The sequence below is a fragment of the Culex pipiens genome, chromosome 3, assembly GCF_016801865.2.
Source record: "Culex pipiens pallens isolate TS chromosome 3, TS_CPP_V2, whole genome shotgun sequence".
Lineage (NCBI taxonomy): Eukaryota > Metazoa > Arthropoda > Insecta > Diptera > Culicidae > Culex > Culex pipiens.
Genome location: NC_068939.1, coordinates 142228756 through 142253817, shown reverse-complemented (window position 1 = coordinate 142253817; position 25062 = coordinate 142228756). Strand labels below are relative to the sequence as shown.

The 25062-nt window shown below is 37.1% G+C and overlaps 1 protein-coding gene across 1 annotated transcript in view; it reads right to left on the bottom strand.

Annotated features, from left to right (window-relative positions):
• Positions 1-8072: 8072 nt before the first annotated feature.
• LOC120423380 (uncharacterized) overlaps positions 8073-25062 on the bottom strand; it is a 101247-nt gene continuing 84257 nt past the window's right edge. Inside the window, exons 8-10 of the mRNA XM_039587164.2 lie at positions 22338-22444; positions 21885-22038; positions 8073-9608 (exon numbers count right to left, since the gene is read on the bottom strand). Coding sequence (XP_039443098.1) covers positions 8387-9608; positions 21885-22038; positions 22338-22444 — 1483 coding nt within the window. The 3' untranslated portion in view covers positions 8073-8386. The remainder of the gene's footprint in view (positions 9609-21884; positions 22039-22337; positions 22445-25062) is intronic.

Here is a 25062-nt window from a genome sequence, read left to right as displayed (position 1 = left end):
CACTTTCTAGTGATTACCATTACCATTTGTTCAAGAGCTGAAACCAGTATTTGTCATGAAAAACCTAATTTCTGCATTGTTTTTCTTATTTCAATAAACTGGTCACAGAGGCAAGTTTAAAATTTCTCATCAAAAAATACCAAAATACATTTTCTTGTAGTTGAATGATTTTTTACATGCAGTCAAGCTGTTAACTAATCATCACACTTATTTAAACCATTAATATTGATGTCCTATACAATTTTGTTGCATAATATTAATTGAAACCAAGATCATAACAATTTTCAATAAATTTAAAATTTCCCGGGAATTCCCGGGATTTCCCGGGAAATTGGCTGAAAATTTCCCGTTTCCCGGGAAATTTGTAACGCCGGGAAATTGGACGCTCTAGTTTTGTCTTATAGGGTATTTTAACCATTAGTGGACCCCCTAGTAAAGCCGAAGCACATTTTTTCCCAAATTTTCAATATGTTAAGCACTTTTTCATAACCTTTTGTACAAAACAATTAAATCTGAAGTCTTTTGAACAATTTTGACTATTTGTTTCATCAGTTACTTGTTTTTGAGCAGAAAAATAGTCATTTGAAAAAAAAATTGTTTTGCCTGTTATGTACCCCCTTTTCCTATAGTGGACCCGGGTCCATAATCCGATTGTGGACCCGGGTCCACTATAGGCAAACTGTTATTTTTATACCAAATTTAACCGATATTTGATGTTTTGATGCATGGTGTAAGTCTAATAATAGATATACTGAATAAAAGATGGATTTTGCTCACTTTTCATCATAAACAAATATGTTTTGTTAACAAATTTGGCTTTAAACAACAAAAAAACCTTACAGATATTTAAACACATTTATTTCCGAAAAAGATCATAGATAATGTTTCAAAAACCACTGCAAACATAAAAATAATTAAAAAAAGTAATCTTGATGCAAATTTTTCCATATTAATTACATAAATGGTTGACCGAAACTAAACATTAGATTTGTTTACAGTTGCTGATAAAACCACGCATGTTTATTTAAAAAAATGTTTTTTTATTGATTTATTATTATAAAATTATGATGCTTTAGTTAAGTACAAATAACTATATTTTTGATTAATTATAAATTCTTACGGCTTCAGCTTTTTTGAAACTTTTAACATGCAAACAGCTAGATTTATACTCATAACTGAAAAAATATGCGTTTAGGTTGATAAAAACAAGCATTTATTGTATGTTTCAGAGAAACTTTTGCTTGGATACACAGTTTTCTTCATTTTTGAAGGTTAAATTAACAGGGGTCCACTTTTGGAAAAGTTTGGATTTTAGTTGTCCTATATTGGACCCCCCTAATTTTTGCTCGAAAATGGCAGTTTTTCGCTATATTTTAGTAAAGATCCTTTAACATACATTATTTCGACTTGCTGAAGTTAAATAATCAGTCAAACAATGATTGGATGGTTAATTCAATCATAAAATAAAAAAGCAGTTTTGTTGTGAAAATGCTAGGGGAGCTGGGGGTAAGACGGCCAGGCGGGGTAAGACGGCCATCCCACTGTTTTAATAAGTATACTAATGAATATTACTAAAAATGTTTAGTAATGCTGTTCCTCATGCTAAATAATGCATATGGAGTCACCTTTGCCAGAAATATTGTTTGAAATAGTATAAAAATAGCTCAAAATAAACAAATAATTTTTGAACTTGAAACTGGATGTAATTTTCATGAATTACAACTTAGGCATTTTTGTTAAATAACAATATGTTTTTCTGTCTTCAATTTTTTTTTTTTTTTGTTAAATTGAAGTTTTCCCTAGATTATGTCCCTCGAAAAAGTTCAAAAAATGCGATGAACTGTTTACAAAAAATGTTTAAAAAAAATATTTATTTGGGGGCAAGACGGCCACCTCCTCCCGGGGTAAGACGGCCACCCGTAATTTGCAGATTTTATTTGATATAGGTTATATTTTTGACGGTTTTTGACTACACAGAAAAAAATAATGTAAATTTGGAAGCTGTAATTTTTGAAGGTTGAATATTACCTCTTTTATGATGTAATTTTACCTCAATTTAGACTGAAAAAGTGACATTACACCAGAAAAGTGGTAAAATTACACATTTCCAGAGGTAAAATTACACATTTTTTCTGACATAAAAGATGTACCCCTTCCCAGATGTAATATTACCATGATTTTTTTTTCTGTGTATAAGACATATTTGTAGATAAAAGAAAAGCCTTTTAAATAAAACTGTCAATTTTTAATCAAAGTGCTGTTAACTACCGTTTCGACAACATTCTTTACTGTGATATAGCAAAACTCATTGAATAGTATGAAATCCTATCAAACTTTTCATAAAAATCGCTTATTTTATATTGTTTTAATAATTTGGATTAACTTATTCTAATCGAAATACACAAACTAATTTTTTTTTGTATCAAATTGTGTTTGTTTTGTAGCATTTTTCTTCACATTTGAAACCTGATTTTTTTCAACCAAAATAGTTATGATGTTCAGAGAAGTCTGTTGAACCAACCATGTAGGTGTTTGGGTGGATTTAGCAAAGTTATTAAGTAATTTATAGCATTGGCCGTCTTACCCCACATGGGTGGCCGTCTTACCCCGCGTATTTCATATATATACGTTTTCAATTTTTTTTTAAATTGCTGAAAAGTATTGAAAATTGGTTTTTAGACGAACTAATTTATGTCATTTCTATAATGGACTAGTAGTAGAACAATACGTACGTAATTTGAGATCAAAATAATCTGTTGTGTAAATTTTGTTAGACTTCTCCCTTAGGGTGGCCGTCTTACCCCCATCTCCCCTAGTGGCCATGGCTGATTTCAGATGTCAAACTCAAAACACTTATTTTGGTAAAAAGGACAATTCAATGTCAGTCAACATTGTTTTAAATGATGCTGAACATGCCAAATAAAAGATTTGTAGACAACAACACGCTTGAAATTGTGATTTTATTGATTTTTTCATCAAAAACCCTTCAGAGGGTCCACTATAGGAAAGGGGTCCACTAATGGATAACGTACCCTATTTTGAAAATAATGCATGATTTATATTGCCCTAACTTCTGAATTTAAAACGTTACTTAATCCACCTTTAGGTGTTTGGTGCCTTCCTCACAATTTATAGAGTGATTCCAACTTCCCTAAAGTGTCCACATTGTTTATAGATTTCCGCTAACGTGATTGCAGCACCTAAGAGGTCCTAATAAAAATAAGTGATGAGTAAAAAAAACAGACTACCTACAGACTTATGGTCAAGACTATACAGACAACGCCTTTGAGGAAAATGGCATCTCTCTATACGGCTTTTTCAAGAATTTTATTGGAGTGGTAATATGGGTATCAAAATTCAGCATTTTCAAAAATAAGCTTTCATGGGAGTTTAGGTGTTAATTTCAAAATTCACAATGCTTCTGAAAGGGCTTAACAAATGCAACAAAATGCAGGGCATTTTAGGGAAAAAATAGAACAATTCTAAAACTCATATAACAAAGTGTTCCATTCAGATATCAACTCAGTTCGACCTGGAGCTTGTAGGGGACATCTGGGAATATCATCTGAGACTGAGAACGCTTTGGGTTAGGCAATTTAACATATTAAATAGACACTTTTTCTTTTAGTGATTTTTTCGTTTGTAATTTTTTGCTCGGGGGACCCCTTAGATCATATTTTCCGGGGATAATTTTATCATATTCGTGTTCCAGAGACAATGGCACAATAGAAACATGCATACAAATCTTTATTGTTGTCCAATTTAACCCTTTCAAAAAATTAAAGTCCTGTTATACGAAATTTTAATAAAAAATAAATTAAGTTTTTTTAAACTGAGCACCTTAAAAAATCTGATATATCTTTGAAACATAAAGAGTCTGTACATCTAGCATCTTTGCAAACATTTCGAAACGATGAAAATGAGTTTTTCTGAGTGTCACCTGGCAACTGACGATATCTCGAAAACTATGGGTTCGATTTTATGGGTGAAATTTTCTGATCTTTTCAAAACAGAATTTTAAAATCAATTTCATTAGAAAAGAACTACAAATTAATAATTTGCTCATTTCATGTTTGAGACCAAAATCCGTAATCCAGTGATTTTTTTTTCTTGATTTAATTAAATTTCGGATCCTGTTAATGAATATACATAATTTCTAGATTAATTACGTAAAACACCCTGAATCATCTTAAACAAATCGATGCCTCTGTGCTCTCGTGTACAAAATGAGCTGGTTTGAATATCAAGTTAGAGTACAGAGGTTAGGATGTAACAAAAATGACTTTTTGGCGGGCATTCAAGGGTTTGTTCCGGTGGGCATACTAAGCCCAAATCCAAAATATGAGCTTGATTGGACGTAACAGGAGCTGGCGCTCCGCCCTTCAATTTTAAATGGGATTTAACCCGTAAAAAAAGATTTTTTCAAAAATGTCACTTTTTGAGGCATTTTGGCCACTGAAGCGTTTATTTTCAACATCATTGGCGTGTTGGCCAGATCCTTACGCATCTTTTGGTATATATAACATTGAAATTTGGAGCACCCTGGAGCTCGGTACAGGCCTTCAAACTATGGCATTTTTTCGAAAAATCGGCCCCGGCAAAAAAGATATGCGTCGCGCCTCGCGACGCCCTAGACGCCATTTTTTAAATAATTAATTAACTATCTTTCTGCAGCCAGCAGCCTAAGATTTAAAATCCAATCAAAAACAAAATGAACTGCCACTCGTGAATCCTGACCTCATACCCATCTACTAACCCCCTCAAAACTCATGTGATACTTTGTCGGAGATGCAGTCGATTGGGCGGTCTCTATCACTCAAGTATCGGACTAACATTCCCATCCACTTCCCCGTGACCCTACCACTGGTCGTGGCCGGCGCCGGTATTGATCAGCATGATAAATGGTGGTTTAGGGGTAAGCGTGGTTGCCTCTCACCCAGTCGGCTTGGGTTTGATCTCAGACGGTCCCGGTTGCATTTTTCGAGACAAGATTTGTCTGACCACGCCTTCCGTCAGATGGGGAAGTAAATGTTGGCCCCGGTCTAACCTAGAGGGTTAGGTCAATCCAGGTGTAGGAGTCGTCTCTCTGGGTCCTGCCTCGGTGGAGTCGCTGGTAGGCAGTTGGACTAACAATCCAAAGGTCGTCAGTTCGAATCCCGGGTTGGATGGAGGCTTAGGTGTAAAAAGGGATTTGCAATTGCCTCAACAATCAAGCCTTCGGACACCTAGTTTCGAGTAGGAATCTCGCAATCGAGAACGCCAAGGCAATGCTGTAGAGCGAATAATTTGAGTTTGATTTTTTTTATAGGGGCCTTTGAGGAGTTGCGAAGCGAGGAAAGATAGCTCCCACTCATCTTCCACGGCTCGTGGATGTACCTTCTGGAGGTCCTGGTCAATAACGGAGTAGCAACTGCGGGTGGGCACCTATGCTTATGCTTATGTTTTTGGGTGGCTTATCGACTGTGGTAGTTATTTTGTAACGGTTTTCGGCTTTCAGTCAAGGGTTTATTAGTTTCGGAGATTTGATCCTTGCGATTTTTTTAATCGATGAAAAATATATTTAATTTGCTGAGACCACCCAAATCACCATATAAAAAATGCCTTAAGTAGGCTTCATTTTGTCGTGATTTCGTAAGTTTATTTTTGCAATTCCGTCGTGAAACTACATACTTTTCCTGTCATTCTTGAACTTGAACTTGTCAGCACTTGTTTCGAAAAGTAACACTTTTCAACATTTTTTTGATTTAAACGATTTATTGACAAAATACCTGAAAATTCGGCTTAAAATTTCACTCAATGGGTGTTTTTCGAAATTGCAAAAAATGTTGTATGGAACTCGTTGCAAAACTTGATTTTTTCAGCACTCGTCGTATTTATCCAACTCGGTGAACCTCATTGGATAAATGTACGACTCGTGCTGAAAAAATCTTCTTTTTGCCACTTGTTGCATAAACTACTATTAACAGAGTTCATTGGATTCCAATAGGAGCTTTCGAATCTTTTCATCGTTTATATCGTTTTCAAAGTTTTCAATGCTCACGACGCCAATGGCTATCTACCTAAGGTATCGCGATTGAGTGTGTAGTGGTGTGGATGTAAAAATAGCTATCTCTGACTCTCTCACTTTCGTACACAGAAAAAAAAATCAATTCTCGTAATCGTGAATTAAGTTCACGAATGTGAGAAACACGAAGGAATTTATTCATGAATATGGTGCATTTGCACTACAAACGTGAATATATTCCTTCGTGGTTCTCGCATTCGAGAATTGGGTTTTTTCAGTGTAGAAGCTGAATGGCAAGCTTCCCTGCATCGTGCGGCATACGCGGTTCACCTGCACCTCGGTTTTGCTTTGCGCCTACTTTGTTCGGTTTATGGGCTCTTACCAAAACTAGAAAACCAAAACCGCGGTGTGCGTCATTACTGGCGCATGGGAAGCTTGCTATGCTCGCGTTTGTCATAAACGCTTGTTTGATTAATATTATGTACGATTAAAAATATTCTTTTGGTAAAAATTGCGTTTTCAATTTCATTTGGAAAACAGATCATTTATAATACCTTGCTTTCATCATAATATTTTTTATATCACTTTCTTTTGTGCTGACGTTATAAATAATTATAAATAAATAAATTATAAATATTATAAATTGAAAGAAGTTATATTCTTTAGTAAGAAAGGCTCTATCTCACCCCTGGTGGTATTAAAACGGGTTTTTGTTTATCGGGTATACAATACGAATAAAAATTTTGTACATTATTTTAAAAATATGTATGCTGAAAGGATTTGAATGCACAAAAACTTTGTTAAATAAGATCTTTTTACTTTTAGCTGCAATTTTTTTTTATTATAGATTTTACAAAAGTCTTTACCCTCCTGAATCTCCCCTGCAAAGTTCCGAAAGCGCGCGTGTGCCTCTCCGCAAATCCCCCGGGATCTGCCGCATTGTGGCCAAACGGCGCGCGCTCGCTTCCCAGTCCGGAGAATTCCCACGTGAGTTATGTATGCCGGTTGTTCCACCGGCCCCGATTGATATCCCCGAGAACCAGCAAAACCGTTTATGGCTTCATAATAAATATCCGTGAACTCGTCAGGTTCCTCCACAGCCACACAGCAAAACCTGTTGCGCCCACTTGAGGGTGCCCCTGCTCTGATCCGTTTTTCACCTGTTGCAGGTCGTTCGTCCAACGTGGTGGCGGTCGGTGCATTACCTGATGGGTCTCCGCAAACTGACTATTACGGATCATAAATATCATACAGTTTTAATTAACTCGTTACAGTGCCAGTCCGGTAATCGATCATTTTTTCCCTCCGTGTGCTGCTGCTAAACGCTAATGTGGTTTGTTTTAGCATCAGGAGAGGAGAAGAATCTACGCGCGCAAGCAGGATTTTCCATTCATCAGAGCCACATAATGCTGGCTATCCGAGTTAATTTATCGTCCCGTGATCGCATTACTTTGGTGCAATTTAGTACTGACACTGGCCAATTTACCAGCGAGATGATTGATATTGCACCGGAGAAGGATGTTGTAAATATACGGTTTTGTGTTTTTTTTTCAGATTTCTCGGAATTGATCAATCATAAAATCTTAATCTAATTGATTTTGCAACGAGATTTTCTGTTAAAAGCAAAGCATTTTTCTAATTTTGGCTATGAAAGCCATAACAAATAAAGAAAAATGTTTCAACCCAACACCCAATTATCAGCTTCATATCCTAAGTGACGCGATAGAAACAAGGGCGTCTATGCGAAGTGTGTTGGGGTGGGAAGGATGGAATCCAAAGTTGAACCGATAGCCAATAATACCATTGATTTCACGAGTGAAAACGAGAATTTTGTGCCTGAATTATGATTTATTCTTACCTTTCCTCGTTGATCTCAACAAATCCCTTTAAATTATCGGAAACAAATATAGAATAAACAAAAATCGGTGAAGGCAGTTTCGGTTGTTTTATTTGAAAGGGCAAACAATGATATTTGAAAAAATATGACATTTTTATTTAAAATAATTTCCTTATTCACAAATTCACGAACAATGACAAAAATAAATAAATAAAATACTGTTGGTAAATAAATATTACAAAGGAATCATAGTTTGAGGAAAAAAAAACAAAATACACGTTTCACGTGACACTTTTCCGCTCTTTTTGAAATTTTCAATCAAGAAATGCCAAACAAAAACAAATTATTGCAGTCTGTTCGATTGCACATTGAAATGTTAATTAATTACATAAAACGAAAACTCTTATTTACACGCGTGCCTCTTCTTCTGCAAGGAATTTGTAGGTCCCTTAATCGCTAAGCTGAAATCTAAGGATATTCTACTGAACCGCAATACTGATACTGGATTTCATGGAATGGCTTTTTCTGTGTTTTTTTTTTCGGAATCAATGAGATCGTTTGTACTCGCGAAGTTCGCCGGAAGTTCCCTGCTGCTGCGGGTGTAAATGCTGCTCTTCCGGAGGTTTTCGGTCACCGGACGAGGACGAGGAGGCGCCGCTGCTGTCCAGCGCGAGAAGGCGATGGTCCGAGGGCCACGGTGGAGGTGGAATCTGCATGGGGACTGGCATGGGCAGGGACATTGCCGGGACGGGCAGGCCGTCCTGGGTGCAGGGAAGCGGGCCGGAGAACGCGGACGAGCCGGCGATGCTGCAGTCGCTCATGATGGGCACGAACTGTTCGGGCATCCAGTCGAAGGAGAAGGTGGTGGGGACGCCGCTGGTTAGGTAGTGGGGAGGGGCGCTTGTAGGGGTGGGCGGGGTCGTGGTCATGTACGGACTCAGCTCCTGGTGGGTGATGTCGGGGACCTTTTGGACGGTGGTGTCCGACCAGGGCGGGCTGGGGTTCCACTGGTCTATGAAGTCCGTGGGTTCAGCGGCGGTGATGGTGGCGGAAGGAGGGCCTTTGAGGAGTTGGCGATTGCTGCGCGTGTGCAGCGAGGTAGACAGCGTCATGGTCTGGACGGAACCGCCGGAGATGGGTTGGATGGGGATGCCGCTGTGGGCGCCAACGCCACCGTCCGGGTGTTCCGGATGGTTGACGGAGGCGTGCCCCGGCGGGTGCAACTCGGTTATTGAACTCTCCGGCGAGTCCTGCCCATTCTCGGGAATGTACAGCGGTTCCAGACGATTTATTGCACGCTTCTTCACCGGTGGCGTCCCGTTCCGATCCGGTTGTACGCTTTGGCTACTGCCGGTACTCTCGCACCGAATTTGCCCACTGTAGTCCACCGGTTGACCCGGATCGAGCTTGTACGCGTACGGCCTGTAATGCTCCCCCCCAACTCCAGCCGTCAACCCATGGTGAAAGTGCCCGGAAGTCCCGTTGTGGTGACCTCCACCGCCACCACCTGCTTGCCCCACCGGCGAGTGATACCCGTAGGAAACATGGTGCGGCGGAGCAATGTACCCGTGATGACCCGCGGCACCGACGCCAACGCCGGCCGCCGAAATCGGCGAGTGATGGCCGCCCCCTTCGCCGTGGTAGTACGAAGTGCTCGCCGGAATCCGGGTGGCGCCCTCGAACGGAATCCCAAACTGCATCTTGGACTGTACCGTGTAGTAGTGGTACAGCCACGAGTTGGACAGCATCACCGAGGCTTCGCGATCGCTGCGAAGAGAGAGAGAGAGACGAGAGAGCAGCTTGTTAGTTTTGGCGCGCACAAAATTACCCGCATTGCGCGGATTTGAGGGGGAAAATTATGTTTCTGTCAGGTCGCGCTACCAGCACGTGACTGGAGTTGGTCTTGATTGGGAGTCTTTCAACATGGAGTCTTGTGTCGTACACCTGGTAGTCACTTTGAGCAGTGTCTCGGCAGTAGCAACCGCCTTGGTGGAATTTAATTGGCTAATTCATTTCCCATTGATAGATAAATTTATCTACTTATCGGACAACAGGTTGATTCCCTGCAGGGGGGTCCGGTCCACCTGCTGTATAGATTAGGTGACCGACGTGGCCCGGGTTTTTTTCGCTTTCGCAATAGGAGCGCACCCTGAAGGTGCAAACAAATGACCGCCATTTCCAAACTCCCCAGTCTGGGATAGCTGTTATTTTGCGCGTTAGGTGCAGGGGTGCCAAATAAATCAAATAAAAAAAACTGAAATTAGAATCTCTTAATTTTTTAATTTTAAATGGATTATGATGCCACAATAAAGATGTGGATTTTCAATCCTCTAAAACCCAATCCTTTAGACGGGCTTCCATTTATCAACCAATATTTGATCTTGAAAAAGCATCTAAAACAGGGGTGCCCAAAGTATGGCCCGCGGGCCAAACGTGGCCCGCGAGGTGATATTTTGTGGCCCACGAACCCATTTTGAATGATCATGTAAAATGGCCCGTTGACCACTTGTAAAGTGATTTTATACTTTTTCAAAACTATGGTTTATTTTAAGCTTTTATATGCTAATCTTTTTTATTTTTTTAATAAAAAAAACTTATGATTTATCAATATTTTCATCCCCACTTTCGGATACAAATAATATGTTCGAAATATTTTATAATTAAAACAATTTCACACGTTTCAATGTGAGTGAAACTAGTAAATGTTGTCAAAACATTCATCAAACATTTTTAGAAATATCAAAAAGACGTTCAAGTTAGGTAGAATTCTGTAATAGTTGCAAAAATCAAAGATTTCTTTATTAATTTGCAAGTCACCCTCAAACTTACATTGCACTTCCTTAAGGATTCGAACTCATTACAGTTAGATAACGAATCTGATTGACCATCAACTGATTCAGGCAGACAAAATGTGGAAATCGTAGGATCAAGTTTGCAGCAAATATTTTACAAAGCTTTCGTCGATCCACCCATCCCTCCACCATTATTAAAAAATTGACTCGAAAAACCAGGAGCAAAAATATATTTTCAAAAAACTTTAAAAAAAATGAAATTTAAGAGCATTCAGCTGAAATTAATTAAATATGCATTCATTTGCATTTAAAATCATTTGAGCATGTTTGGGTTCATTAAAAATAATTTGAATTTTAGTGAATTTTCGATGATATAAATAAATGTTATTTTGCTTTTTTTGAAAATAATGATTGCATGTTAACTATCAGGAAGCTTGAAACATTTTCCATTTTTTTTTCATTGAAATGTTGAAATTCTAGATCTCAACGATTTTCATTAGCCACACTTAACTTATAGAAGAATTGTTCAACATGTAATGTCATCACAATTTTCGAAATATAAAAACAAAACTTTTTTTTGAAAACACAAGTACATTCAGCTAAGAATCTTTTTTTTTCAAATACCAGAAACAACAATACGGACAGAAACTCGTTATTTTGTGGTTTCTATTATTTTGAAAAGACATTTTTTTTAAATAACAGAAATGTCTGATCTTTTACATTAAAATAACGTAATTTATTTTTTTAACAACCTTTTTTTTGTAAATTTGGCCCGGCCTTCAAAAACATTGAGCACCCCTGATCTAAAAGAAGAACTCATAAAAATTTAGATTTTTTTTTTTTGGGTTAGAAGTTTGACTTGTTTTATGATAAGCAGTATGCAGTAATTTTGTAGTGTTCTAGACTATGCCTCTACGAATTTTTCTACAATTTAAATAATAATGGTGCCATTCTAGAGCAGAAAATGTGGAAAACAAGCAAAAAATTGAAACAGTGACTGTAAGATAATTGCAAATTGAAATACTGAAACTAAAACAAGAAAAACATTAAACAAGAGGAGTATTTTTTTCCGTAGAACAAAAGTTGCTCAAAATTGATCAATTAGATTTGTTTAAAAATATATTGGGGTGGTTGTGTCTGTGCCTGTGAGTTTGTGTTTGCAAACCTTTGGAAAAAAAATTGTTCGCCCTTTTCCTTCTAAGCTATTAATCAGCTTTCAGTTGGAAGCGCCTTCAAAAAGGTTGTCGCCGATATAAATACATGATTTGATTAAAACTTTTACAAGGGCATTCGTCCATACAAGTATCCTAACAATTTTGGCACCCGTTCATAGAAAAATGGTTTATATACATTCGAATATCTATATTTCATGAAGAGATTTGCTGATAGATATAGGGCAAAGAAATATGTATTGATGAGAATAGAATTACACTGAAAAAAAACCATTGTAAAACGTTAGGGTTGTCAAGAAGTCATGAAAAAGCTTTTCGTAATTTTTTTTGAAAATGTTCCAAACAGTACAATTCTGGAGTTTTTTTTGTAAAGGTCCAACAAACCAAATTTCCAGTTTTTGCTTTTTGGGTGTTTTTGAAACCGCCTAGAGTCAGGGGTATTAAAAAACACTCAAAAAGCTATAACTGAAAATTTGGTTTATTGGACCTTTTAAAAAAAAACTCCAGATTTTTTGATATTGAAAATCTAACCATTCGTTTCCAAACTATTGGAGTTGAAAATGTAGGCTGTATGAAAAACAAAAATACTTCGATTTGAAATGTTCAAAATAAAGATTTTTAGAGAATTTTCTATGGTTATCGAAAATAATATATTTTCAGAAAAAAACAAACTTGGCCCTCCAAAGGCTTTTATCTAAAAACTAACTTAATCCACCTATGTGGTTGATGCCTTCCTCACTTTTTACCAACAATGGGTAATATGAGTGGTTTGGACACATATTTCAGCTATTTTTTTAGGTCCAGAAAAATAAGTACACAGATATAACTTAAGTTGTCATAACTCGAGACAGGGTTGCCAGATTTTCAATGTTGTGGACTCGTTGGAAAGGTCTCTCGATTATCTAGCCAACGATGGGTTGGATGATGGATCCGGACATCGTTTACATGCATTTAAGTGAGATCCGGCTTCAAAAAAGTACATAATTATTACTTAAGTAGTCATAACTCGAGACAGGGATGCCAGATTTTCAATTATGTAGACTCGTTAGAAAGGTCTCTCGATTACCTAATCAATGATTGGTCGGATGATGGTTCCGGACATCGTTTACATACATTTAAGTATGATCCGGCTTCAAAAAAGTACATAAATATCACTTAAGTGGTCATAACTCGAGACAGGGTTGCCAGATTTTCAATTATGTGGACTCGTTGGAAAGGTCTTTCAATTACCTAACCAACGATGGGTCGGATGATGGTTCCGGACATCGTTTACATACATTTAAGTGAGATCCGGCTTCAAAAAAGTACATAAATATCACTTAAGTGGTCATAACTCGAGACAGGGTTGCCAGATCTTCAATGTTAATGATTCGTTGGAAAGGTCTCTTGATTACCTAACCAACGATGGGTCGAATGATGAATTCGGACATCGTTTACATGCATTTAAGTGAGATCCGGCTTCAAAAAAGTACATAAATATCACTTAAGTAGTCATAACTCGAGACAGGGTTGCCAGATCTTCGAAGTTGTGGACTTGTTTGAAAGGTATTTTGATGACCTAACCAACGATGGGTTGGATGATGGAACCGGACATCGTTTACATGCATATAATTGAGATCCGGATAATTGTGAAAACACATTTTTATACATAACTTTTGAACTACTTATCGAAACTTCAAACAATTCAATAGCGATGTACGGGACCCTAAACCAAGTCGAATGCAACTGGTTTGACCAAAATCGGTTCAGCCAGTGCTGAGAAAACTTGGCAAGATTTTTGAACACATACATACATACACACACACACACATACACACACACAGACATTTGTTCAGTTTTCGATTCTGAGTCGATATGTATATATGAAGGTGGGTCTTCGAGCTTTTAATAAAAAGTTCATTTTTAGAGCAGGATTATAGCCTTACCTCAGTGAGGAAGGCAAAAACAACGTTTTGCATGATGGTTTACATCGTTTATAATCGGTTTTATAAGTTTTCCAGGACATTGCAGTCTTGCAATGATTGATAAAAAAATATCGCACTATTTGACATATCGTCGCTTATGTGCTATATTGTGACAAGTCTGCTGTAAAAAGATAGGACGTGTCACAAGATAGCACACAAGTGATGTAAAATATTTGTTTTGTTTGTCGAAATTTGCACTTATAATTCCATTCAAAATTTGAAGTATTTGTAAAAAAAGGTTGCCCTCTGATATTTCAGGGGAATTTTTGAGGAGACTACATAGACTTTTTTATAATATTTGCAATGGCTCAAGTTAAAAAAAAATGAAATCCAAGACGGTACAATTAGTCCGAAGAATGTTTCTTTAACCGACATAAAAGTTAATTTTAATCATCATTCAAACGCACTTCTCTATTAACTTTTGATGAGATCGCAAAAGCGTAAATTCAATATAAATTATAATTAGTGTTTCATTTGTTGTATTTTTAAATCTAGTAGGAAGTGAAAAAGCCTACATTAAATGGTGTGAGATCAAAATCCTCAATTCCGACTTTTGGCTCGCAAAAGCATTGAACAACCCTGCTTAAGAGTGAAGCAAACTCCACCACAGCAGCAAACCATTGCTGCCGGAATTATCGGTGGCTCTCGTGGCTAGGACAAATAATTCACACGCTCGTTTGACCACCGTGCTACTACCAACCGAGCACTCTGGTCGGTCCGGGAGTTGCTTTCGTAATTAATTGGCCAATAATCTCTAATGTGGCAAAATACAACGCCAAAGAATTGATACGCAAACACCGCACCGGTGATTTCCACCGGCAAGGAGTTGTCGAAGCGGGGAAGAGAGAAGCAAGTTTAATTGAATTACAGTGGAAAACAAAAGACTTGTTGAACAAACGCACATGTTTGAATAAACGCGCGGTTCGTCGCTGGCGACGCCACCACCATGCGTTGAAGTCTCCTCGCAGACGGGGGCACGCGAATGGGTTAGCCTTCTTGTGTGTGCCTTATTTTCATTCATGCAAAGTTCACGCCAAGCCCGAAGAGTTGAAGCGCGATCTCCTCCCCTCTTTTAGGGAGGAGGTCCCCCCCCCCTCTAAAGTGAGCTAAACATTAAGGTTGGAGCGTGTGGAATAAAATAAAATTTGATTGGTCTGGGGGTAATTTAGTTGGAATTTTTCAGTACATCGCCCGTTACGATGGCTCGTTGTGTGTGTGTGTGACTTTATGGAAAAGGGATTAACTTTAATTCTCTCCCTTTCCGTTGAAGGTTTGAACATTGGAAAAAACAACGCTTCATCCTGAGTGAATTAAGGGCAATGGATATTGTGTCTGAGAGGTACAATATGCCTTTTTGGCCCCGAGATGGACATGGTCCAACTGGCGACGACGGTCTAAATCGACGAGACACAACGGGGGAACAAACCGGGCAGAGAGCACAGTGATTGTGATTGTTTGTTTGCGTTGAAGATGCGTTGCGTTACGGAGAATGCAGAATGCAAGAAGGACCAAGTCGCAAGACAAACTCAGACGAGTCAATGGAAATTGTTATTGCGGGAAATTGCGATTGCGCGATGAGGCAGGTCAATTTGGGCGACCGGTGAAACCAATTAAGCACAATTCAAATTCCTGGATTAATTTTGAAGTGGTTGTGGATCAACATGAATGATTCAAGAAGAGAATTTCCTTTTTCAACTGTTGATAATTTTTTTCAGCTTTCTTTGTGCTAATTGAAATAAACTTGAGTATTCTCTACCAACTCACACGAAATCGGAAAAAGTTGCCCCGACCCCTCTTCGATTTGCGTGAATCCGAGGTCCATTTTTTGATATCTCGTGACGGAGGGGTGGTACGACCCCTACCATTTTTGAACATGCGAAAAAAGAGGTGTTTTTCAATAATTTGCAGCCTGAAACGGTGATGAGATAGAAATTTGGATTCAAAGAGACTTTTATGTAAAATTAGACGTCCGATTTGATGGCGTACTCAGAATTCCGGAAAAACGTATTTTTCATTGAAAAAAACACTAAAAAAGTTTTAAAAATTCTCCCATTTTCCATTACTCGACTGCAAAAAATTTTGGAACATGTCATTTTAAGGGAAATTGAATGTACTTTTCGAATCTACATTGACCCAGAAGGGTCATTTTTTCATTTAGAACATTTTTTTTCATTTTAAATTTTCATGTTTTTTCTAACTTTGCAGGGTTATTTTTTAGAGTGTAACAATGTTCTACAAAGTTGTAGAGCAGACAATTACAAAAATTGTAATATATAGACAAAAGAGGTTGTAATGTTTATAACATTACGAGTTATGCCTGTATTCTGGGTCAATGTAGATTCGAAAAGTACATTAAATTTCCCATAAAATGACATGTTTCAAAAAATTTTACAGTCGAGTAACGGAAAATGGGAGAATTTATAAAACTTTTTTAGTGCTTTTTTCGATGAAAAGTACGATTTTTCGGAATTCTGAGTACGCCATCATATCGGGCGTCTAATTTTACATAAAAGTCCCTTTGACACCAAATTTCTATCTCATCACCGTTTCAGGCTGCAAATTATTGAAAAACACCTCTTTTTCCCATGGTCAAAAATAGAAGGGCGTACCGCCCCTTCGTCACGAGATATCAAAAAACAGACCTCGGATTCGTGATCAGGGACAAAAGTTACCCCTTAGGACAAAGTTTCACGCAAATCGAAGAGGGGTCGGGGCAACTGCTGTGTGAAAAAAAAAACTGCTGTGTGAGTTGGCGGAGAATTACCCACTTTGATTATTTTTCTTAATAATTATAAATATTCTTCTTTTCAGATAATAGCTTTTTATTTTTTGCTGATAACTCCTACAATATAACTCTAGGATAAGGTTAATCCAAATATTTTCCAAACTTGGTGGGCGAACTGAGGCCAAATCTCAAATACAGTCATCCTTCATATTCGGAACAGTTTACAGATCGTCCAATGTTCAAAAAATCATAGAAAATCGATAATCGAACTTAATGATTCGCCTACGCCTTCATTTGAAAGCTTTTCTTGCGATCTTTCGATTGCTGTATCGAACAACTGCAAATTTTAACTCTTATATCAAGTTTTTGAAGAAAAAAATTGACCCTTAAAGAGAGTGTCCAAATAGAGATCCTAAAAATAGTAGGGTCGACAAAAAATATGCATTTGACATGCTATTGACAAATTATCACAAAAGTGTTCCGAATTTGGGGATGTTCCGAATATGTGGGATGACTGTATGAGTTTGATTGGACGTAATAGAATCTAGATCACCGCCCTTGAATATTAAATGAGATTTAACCCGTAAAAAAAATGAGATACTTTGGATATGCGTTTCTTCTTCTCAGACTTTATTAGCTTTTAGTTGTGAACAATTTTACAAACACTGAAGGAAATATTTTTTGGATTATTTATAAAAGTCATATGAAAAACGAAAAATTTCAAAACTATTTCGTGTCAAAAAATAAATTAAAAAAGATGAGTTTTTTTTTTCTAAAAAGTGTTACTCTTGTTTTTCTGAGAAGTATGATGCACAACCTACAACTTTGCGGAAGATACCAAATGGATTAGAAAGTCCATTCTAAAGATACTGATTTTTGAATATTTCAATTAGAGGGTGACGATTCTCGAGATTTTCAATTTCCCGGGAATCGAGAGTTGAATTTGGCAATTTCCCGGGAATTCCCGGGACCCGGGAGTTTTTTTTTTTACTACGCCAACAGCGTCAAAAATTTAAAATGAAAAGAATAAATTTGTTTCTTTTAAATGAATTCAGTTACTGTCAATTCATACTAATTCTATGAAACGTTAATTTAAGCAGCCTCTTTGTTTTGAGGAACTATATTAAACTTCTGATTTTTTTTTCTGAGTCTGCAAACACAAAATCGTTTTTTGAGTTTTTTAAGACTCAAAATTGTAGTTTAAAATATTTACGAATCTTAATTCGCACTGAGTGATTTTTCAAAAGATTCACAAATTTCCCATTATCGGGAGTTTTGCAATATGACGACTCAAAACAACAAATTAAATAGTTTTTTGTAATTTGCAAGTTCAACATTAAACATTCATTGAAGAAATATTTACAGTTATCAGCAGGGTTACCAGATCAAAATTTGAAAAATCTGGCAAAGTATCGATAAAAAATCTGGAAAAATCTGGCAGACGAAAATTTTACAATTGTGAATGGCGAACGGGAGGGCAGGATATGAACTGATTCAAAAGATTGTAGAAAACAAATCAGAATTCTTTTTTTATTTGATTTTCAATTAAATACGTTCATTTTAATCAAAAATGTTGTATAAGATGGGCATAAAGTGAAAAATCTGGCAAAATCTGTCAATATCTGGCACAGAGAAGGGTAAATCTTTATTCTGGCTGAAACTTGAAAAATCTGGTATTCCCAGATTTATCTGGCAACCTGGCAACCCTGGTTATCAGGAAAACCCAAATGTTCACAAAAAAGCTAGATTGGATTGCTATGCTCAAGAGAAGATATGGAAATTGAACTTAACTTGAAAAAGCTTTTCCCTTTTACACATAATTAGAAAAAAATATATTTGAAAATAAAGCATTTGATTTCATATCTGGGGTGTAACAGCTAAATAATTTTTAAGGAAATTTTTGGGGTCCACCTTTTTTTGGCTTCTCTAAATTATAGTTATTGGAATTTTTGACAAGTTAAAATTTAAAATTTCTGAATAAGAAGATTAGAGAAACATTGGTTTATTCGAACTTGAACAACGACATTCAATGTTCTGAACAATTTTGAATTTTTCAAATGTTTTTCTGAATAGTTTATGTAATTTTGCTTCGATATTTATAAGTTTAAATTTCCCGGGAGTCTCGACCGAATTTCCCGGGAATCGAGAGGTCCAAAAATGGTCAATTTCCCGGGAAATTTTTCCCGGGAATTCTGCTCGTCACCCTCTAATTTCAATGGCCGTTCTTGGTCACCCGCGACAGACACGGACGACGAAACGCAAAAAGAAACTTTTTCAAAACTTTTTTTTCGTAAAATCGCGATAGCTTGTGATGTTTACTAGCAAATTCCTTATGTTTATGCATCATTTTTTTGTAATTGTCTCCTCTAAAACTTTGTAGAACATTGTTACACCCTAAGAAAATAGCCCTGCAAAGCTTCAAAAACACGACATTTTAAAATTAAAATTTTTGTTCTGAATGAAAAATTACCCTTCTCTTAACCCGTAGGTTCGAAAAGAACATTAAATTTCCCTTAAATTGACATGTTCCAAAAATTTTGGTAGAGTTTTTATCTCGGATTAGTTTTCAAAAAGCCGTAAGAGCCATTGGTAAAGAAAGTCCTTTTTTCATTGTCATTTGACATACAAACGAAAAACTGATATCAAAAATGCTTGAGATTGTTCATCTACACGTCGTTCAAGTGCCTCAAACTAGAAATAAACGAAATTTGGTTTCAGTTTGGAGAAAAACGAAAATTAGTGTCAGAGGTCACGGTGGTCTTACGGCTTTTTGAAAACTCACCCGAGTTATAGTAGTTTATGCAACAAGTTGCAAAATAAAGATTTTTGCAGCACGAGTTGCACATTTATCTAACGAGATTTACCGAGTCGGATTAATACGATGAGTGCTGAAAAAATCAAGTTTTGTAACGAGTTGCTTACATCATTTTTTGCAATCCCGAAAAACACTGCTTGAATGGAATTTTATGCCAAATACTCAAGTGTTTAGTCAATTCACCGTTCAAAACTAAAAAATATTGAAAAATGTTGCTATTCGATACTAGTATTGAAAAGTTCAACTTTTCAGCACCCATTTCAGTGTTGAAAAGTGGAACTTTTTAGCACTGCTATTGAAAGGTATTAATTTTCCATTCAGTTATTTTTGGTAGGGAAAAGTAGGCCGTTTCGTTTCTCCAGAAAAACAGCACAAGTTGACAGTTTCACGACGTAACTGCAAAAATACTTTTTGCAATTCCGTCGTGAAACTACTTACTTTTCCTGTCATTCTTGAATGACGAAATAGCCTACTTTTCTGTACCAAAAATAACAGAATCGAATAGCAACACTTTTCAAAATAAATGCTGAAAAGTTCTACTTTTCAGCACTGAAATGGGTGCTGATAAGTTGAACTTTTCAGCACTTGTTTCGAAAAGTAACACTTTTCAGCATTTTTTTTGATTTAAACGATTTATTGACAAAATACATGAAAATTTGACATAAAATTTCACTCAGTGTGTGTTTTTTGGAATTGCCAAAAATGTTGTATGGAACTCGTTGCAAAACTTGATTTTTTCAGCACTCTTCGTATTTATCCAACTCGGTGAACCTCGTTGGATAAATGTACGACTCGTGCTGAAAAAATCCTCTTTTTGCAACTTGTTGCATAAACTACTATTTTAGTGTTTTTTTTCGATGAAAAATACGTTTTTTCGGAATTTCGAGTACGCCTTCAAATCGGGCGTCCAATTTTACATCAAAGTTTCTTCGACACCAAATTTCTATCTCATGTGCAAATTATTGAAAAAAAAAAAAACTCTTTTTTGCATGTTCAAAAATTAAAGAGGCCATACCGCTCCTCCGACACGACCTATCAAAAAAACGGATCACGAATCCGTGATCAGGGAAAAAAGTTACCCCTTAGGACAAAGTTTCACGCAAATCAAGGAGGGGTCGGGGCAACTTTTCCCGATTTCATGTGGGTTGGTAGAGAGTTACCCTTAAACATTAAAAATTCGGTTATTTGAAGGCTACGTGGTTATGCACGACCCCCATGCATGTTGAATTGAGATTTTGAACATTTTCTGTTATTTGGTTCAACTGAATTTTCAAGAACAGAAATTGCTCAAAATTGAAAATATTAGTTTCGCTTTATCGAGCGAAAGGCATACACCCATAACTGGGCATCGGCATACTTGAGGATAAAGAGCACGATTCGGTAGTAAAATGGTACTGTGTGCGGACGGAGAGGATACATCCCGAAATTACCGATAGTACTTTATCATCTTCAAAATAAGTTCATGCATCAAAAAAAAAAAAAAAGAAAAAGTACCGGTACTGAGACTCGAACCAAAGACCTTCGGCATATTGAACCGTGCCTTTACCGCATGGCCACACAGCAAAAAATCCGATGGTAAAATCGCATGCAAAAGCATGCACATCACCTTCGGCAAAATAAACACTTAATATTACACGCTGCATGTACAATTTTTGCAAACACAAAAAAAAAGTTGCAACCGACGGGATTCAAACCCAGCACCATCAGTGAGGACTGGCGCCTTAGCCCGCTCGGCCATCAGACCGATGTATAATGGAGAGGATAAACGTATATATGAGCTTGACATTTCGGTCAAGTAGGTTTCCCATACTGATGGGCTACATATTTCAGGGTGTAATATTACACAGAATTTCATAAAATAATGCAAAAAATATTTTACACCCAGGCATTTTACACGCAACTGGATTACTACTTTTTTAGCTGTGCACCATGGTTCGGTGACTCAGTGGCGGTCATTTAAGCCACTCAATAGGATGAACTGTATCAATGAACGAGTGACGAGGTCTTTACTCTCGCAAAATAGTACTTTCCTCACGTTTCTTTTCGTGAGGACTATCCCCTCTTTTTTAACTTTGGGTTTACTTTTTTAAAGTTTATTATGGAATTGATTGAAAAAGGTTCAATTGATATCTTAAAAATAGAAATCGTGATATAAATATTTGTTGTACTTGGTTTGGCACTTAGTAACAAATCAAAATCTAAAATATTTAAAATGTCACAACAACTCAGACAAATCCTTTCAGCTCTCCAAATGATCAAAATCTCCCCAGATCTTGTCCCTGCCATTGCTGATACCGATCTCTTTATGAGGACCTCGCAGCTCAAATCAGCTCGATGGCGGCCGGTCCGATATCGATCGCGACTTTTTAATGCACTTTTCCTCACAAATCTGTCCGCCTGTCCCGCCATCGCCATTTAGGACCGTAAGTCAATAACTGTCAAAGTGTGTCCAATAAACACGCGAACCCGCTCTGACTGGGGCTAAAAATCACATCCATCTCGATCGAGAGGGGCCTGGTAGCGATTGTGATCCCCCCATCAGAGATCGATGTTTAGGGCGAGATTTGAAACTTACCTCAAGACCTGGTTCGTGCACACGATCACCGACTGTTGGTTCGAGTCCTGGCCGTCGCGCACTTGCAGCACCACGTGCACCCAGATGAAGTCGTTCTGGCGACGCTGCATCCGGACCAGCAGGATGCACGACCGGTCCTGCTCGGATTGGGTGACTGGAAGTGGACATTTTTTGGAGGAAAGAGAAAATTGTTGTCAAATTATCGAATTACCCCATTTGTTACAGCACAATCACTGATTGACAGTATGAAGTAAAAAGTGTCGTACTATTTTTCCTTTTCCAATTAAATTTTAGCAAATTTTACGCTCAAAGAAAACCAAAACAATTCCCACAGGATTCGATAACTTTTTATCGCTCATATCTGTCCAACCGTTGCGTTCCGTGACAGTAATGATCACTCGTCAAATTGATCAATAACACACACACACAAAAAAAACTCTGACAGATACTCACTCAGTCGATGTTTGCTCTGCGCTTCCCGCGTCGATTCCCAGTGCAGCAGCTGGTACCAGGAGATGCCCTGCAACTCGCTCCGGCTGTACCCGAGGTGGAACTCCCCACTGGAAAAAGAAGAAGAAAAAAAAGGGTTCGATTCTTAGTGTTGTTGTCCAAGGAAAAAAAATGGAAACAAGTCCCCACCCTAAAAGTACACACACGGTTCGGATCGATATTGTCTTCTTATCGCACGGGAATCTTGGCCTTGCCCAACCCAGATTGCTGGAATTTTTGAAGATAATAATGATTTTGTCGACGGAAGAGATGGGAAAATGTTTTCTCAGAAAATTATTTAAATCTTAAAAAACAAATCTAATTTTGAAAAGGTTTGTGTCTAGGCTAGTTTAAAAAAAAAAAAATCTGAAATAGAATATCATCTTACACAGAAAAATTCATCAGAGAATGCTGTCAGATTTTGCGTCAAAAAACACATTTTTTAAGGTAAAATTACTCAAAACAGAGTTTTTTTTTAGGTTTTGGTTCAACCAACCAAATTTTCAACCTTCCAAAATTCAACTGGCAATTAGTGCGTCCATCCCGGAAATTCCCAGCATTTTTCCAAAACCAGGAATTCCCGTATCCCGGGAATTTTTAATATTTTATCCCGGGAATTTCCGAAATTTAAAACAAATCAAATTTAGATTTGGTTGTGGAAATAGATGGACAGTTAATGGACAGCTGTATTTTGCATAGGTATATCAGCTTTAATTTGACTTATTAGGAAAAAATCTGCTTTAAGAATATTATTTTAAATTTTATATATTTTGATTTAAAACTTGTAATCTAACAGACAAAATCTAACTAATCCTTTTTCAGATGACACTATAATAATAATAATAATAATAATAATAATAATAATAATAATAATAATAATAATAATAATAATAATAATAATAATAAAAATAATAATTGTTGCGAACGGGCACCGGTTTCTCGAACGACCCAAATAAAACACTTCATTTGTGGCACGTTGAAAACTAGAATTTATTATTATTAACTAGGGGAAATATACCCATTTTAATCACACTAAGCCGTTCGACCAATTCTCATCACTTTTGCGGTTTTCCGCTATAAAATGAACATTTTCAGATGTATCAACAATGGAAAGTTGCTTGCTCACTTCTATTTGAGCTATTTATTACTTTGGAACAGACAAAAACACTTTATTTAAGCTGTAATTCATGATCAAAGTGCTGATAGGCCGATAATAGAAATAGGCTGAGAAAGGGTATAGTTCCCCTAAACAGAAAGGTTCACAAAATTACAAAAACTTACAACTTCGGTGTTTTTACGCAGCTGAGACCAGGATAATTATTCCATCAGCTGCGCCCGCACTACCGCTCGCTTCGAACTGTTGTTTTTATTTGATGCTACTTTGAGCAGTAGCACGGGCACCGAGAGTTGCAAGCACACACAATAGAACAAAACACAAAGATCTTCAGCAGCAGTGTCCGAGGGGCGCGTCACTCTGCGTTTATACGCAACACTCCCCCCCGTAACACTCCTGCTTCGTTGAAGTTGGAGTTTTTCTCAACTACCAGTGGCGCGTTGCGGAGCTGCTGAACGGGCTGGCTGAGCACAACTTACTAGCGACGTGGATCTGCTACCTCGCTGACTCCATTTTGACGCTCTTCGGTTGCTCTGCTTCTGCCGCCGACAGTGTCTGCCCCCTCGCTCCTGTACAAGGCAATTGCACCTCGCCGGACTCCACACGAACCACACTTGACGCAGCACAGATCCGCTAGCTGTCGGCCGTGAGCAGTTGCAAGACGTTCCTTCGGTGAGCTTCTGGGTGTGTAAGCTGAAGACGTGGAGGCGATGGCGAAAAGAAGCGACCTGGGTGACGTGCAGCTCTGCCCGTTGGACTCCATTTTGGACGCCTCTTCTTCCACCATCACCTTCTTCAACCAGCTTACTTGATCACCGCTGCAATCCGGACGGAGTTGATCTTGGCTGCCACGCACATCCGCTTCCTGCTTCCGTTGTTCCGTGGTCACCGGCTTCGGTCGAATTATCAGCGAAGTTTTTTCAATGTTGCGAACGGGCACCGGTTTCTCGAACGACCCAAATAAAACAACTTATTTGTGGCACGTTGAAAACTAGAATTTATTATTATTAACTAAACAGAAAGGTTCACAAAATTACAAAAACTTACAACTTCGGTGTTTTACGCAGCTGAGGCCAGGATAATTATTCCATCAGCTGCGCCCGCACTACCGCTCGCTTCGAACTGTTGTTTTTATTTGATTCTACTTTGAGCAGTAGCACGGGCACCGAGAGTTGCAAGCACACACAATAGAACAAAACACAAAGATCTTCAGCAGCAGTGTCCGAGGGGCGCGTCACTCTGCGTTTATACGCAACAACAATAATAATAATAATAATAATAATAATAATAATAATAATAATAATAATAATAATAATAATAATAATAATAATAATAATAATAATAATAATAATAATAATAATAATAATAATAATAATAATAATAATAATAATAATAATAATAATAATAATAATAATAATAATAATAATAATAATAATAATAATAATAATAATAATAATAATAATAATAATAATAATAATAATAATAATAATAATAATAATAATAATAATAATAATAATAATAATAATAATAATAATAATAATAATAATAATAATAATAATAATAATAATAATAATA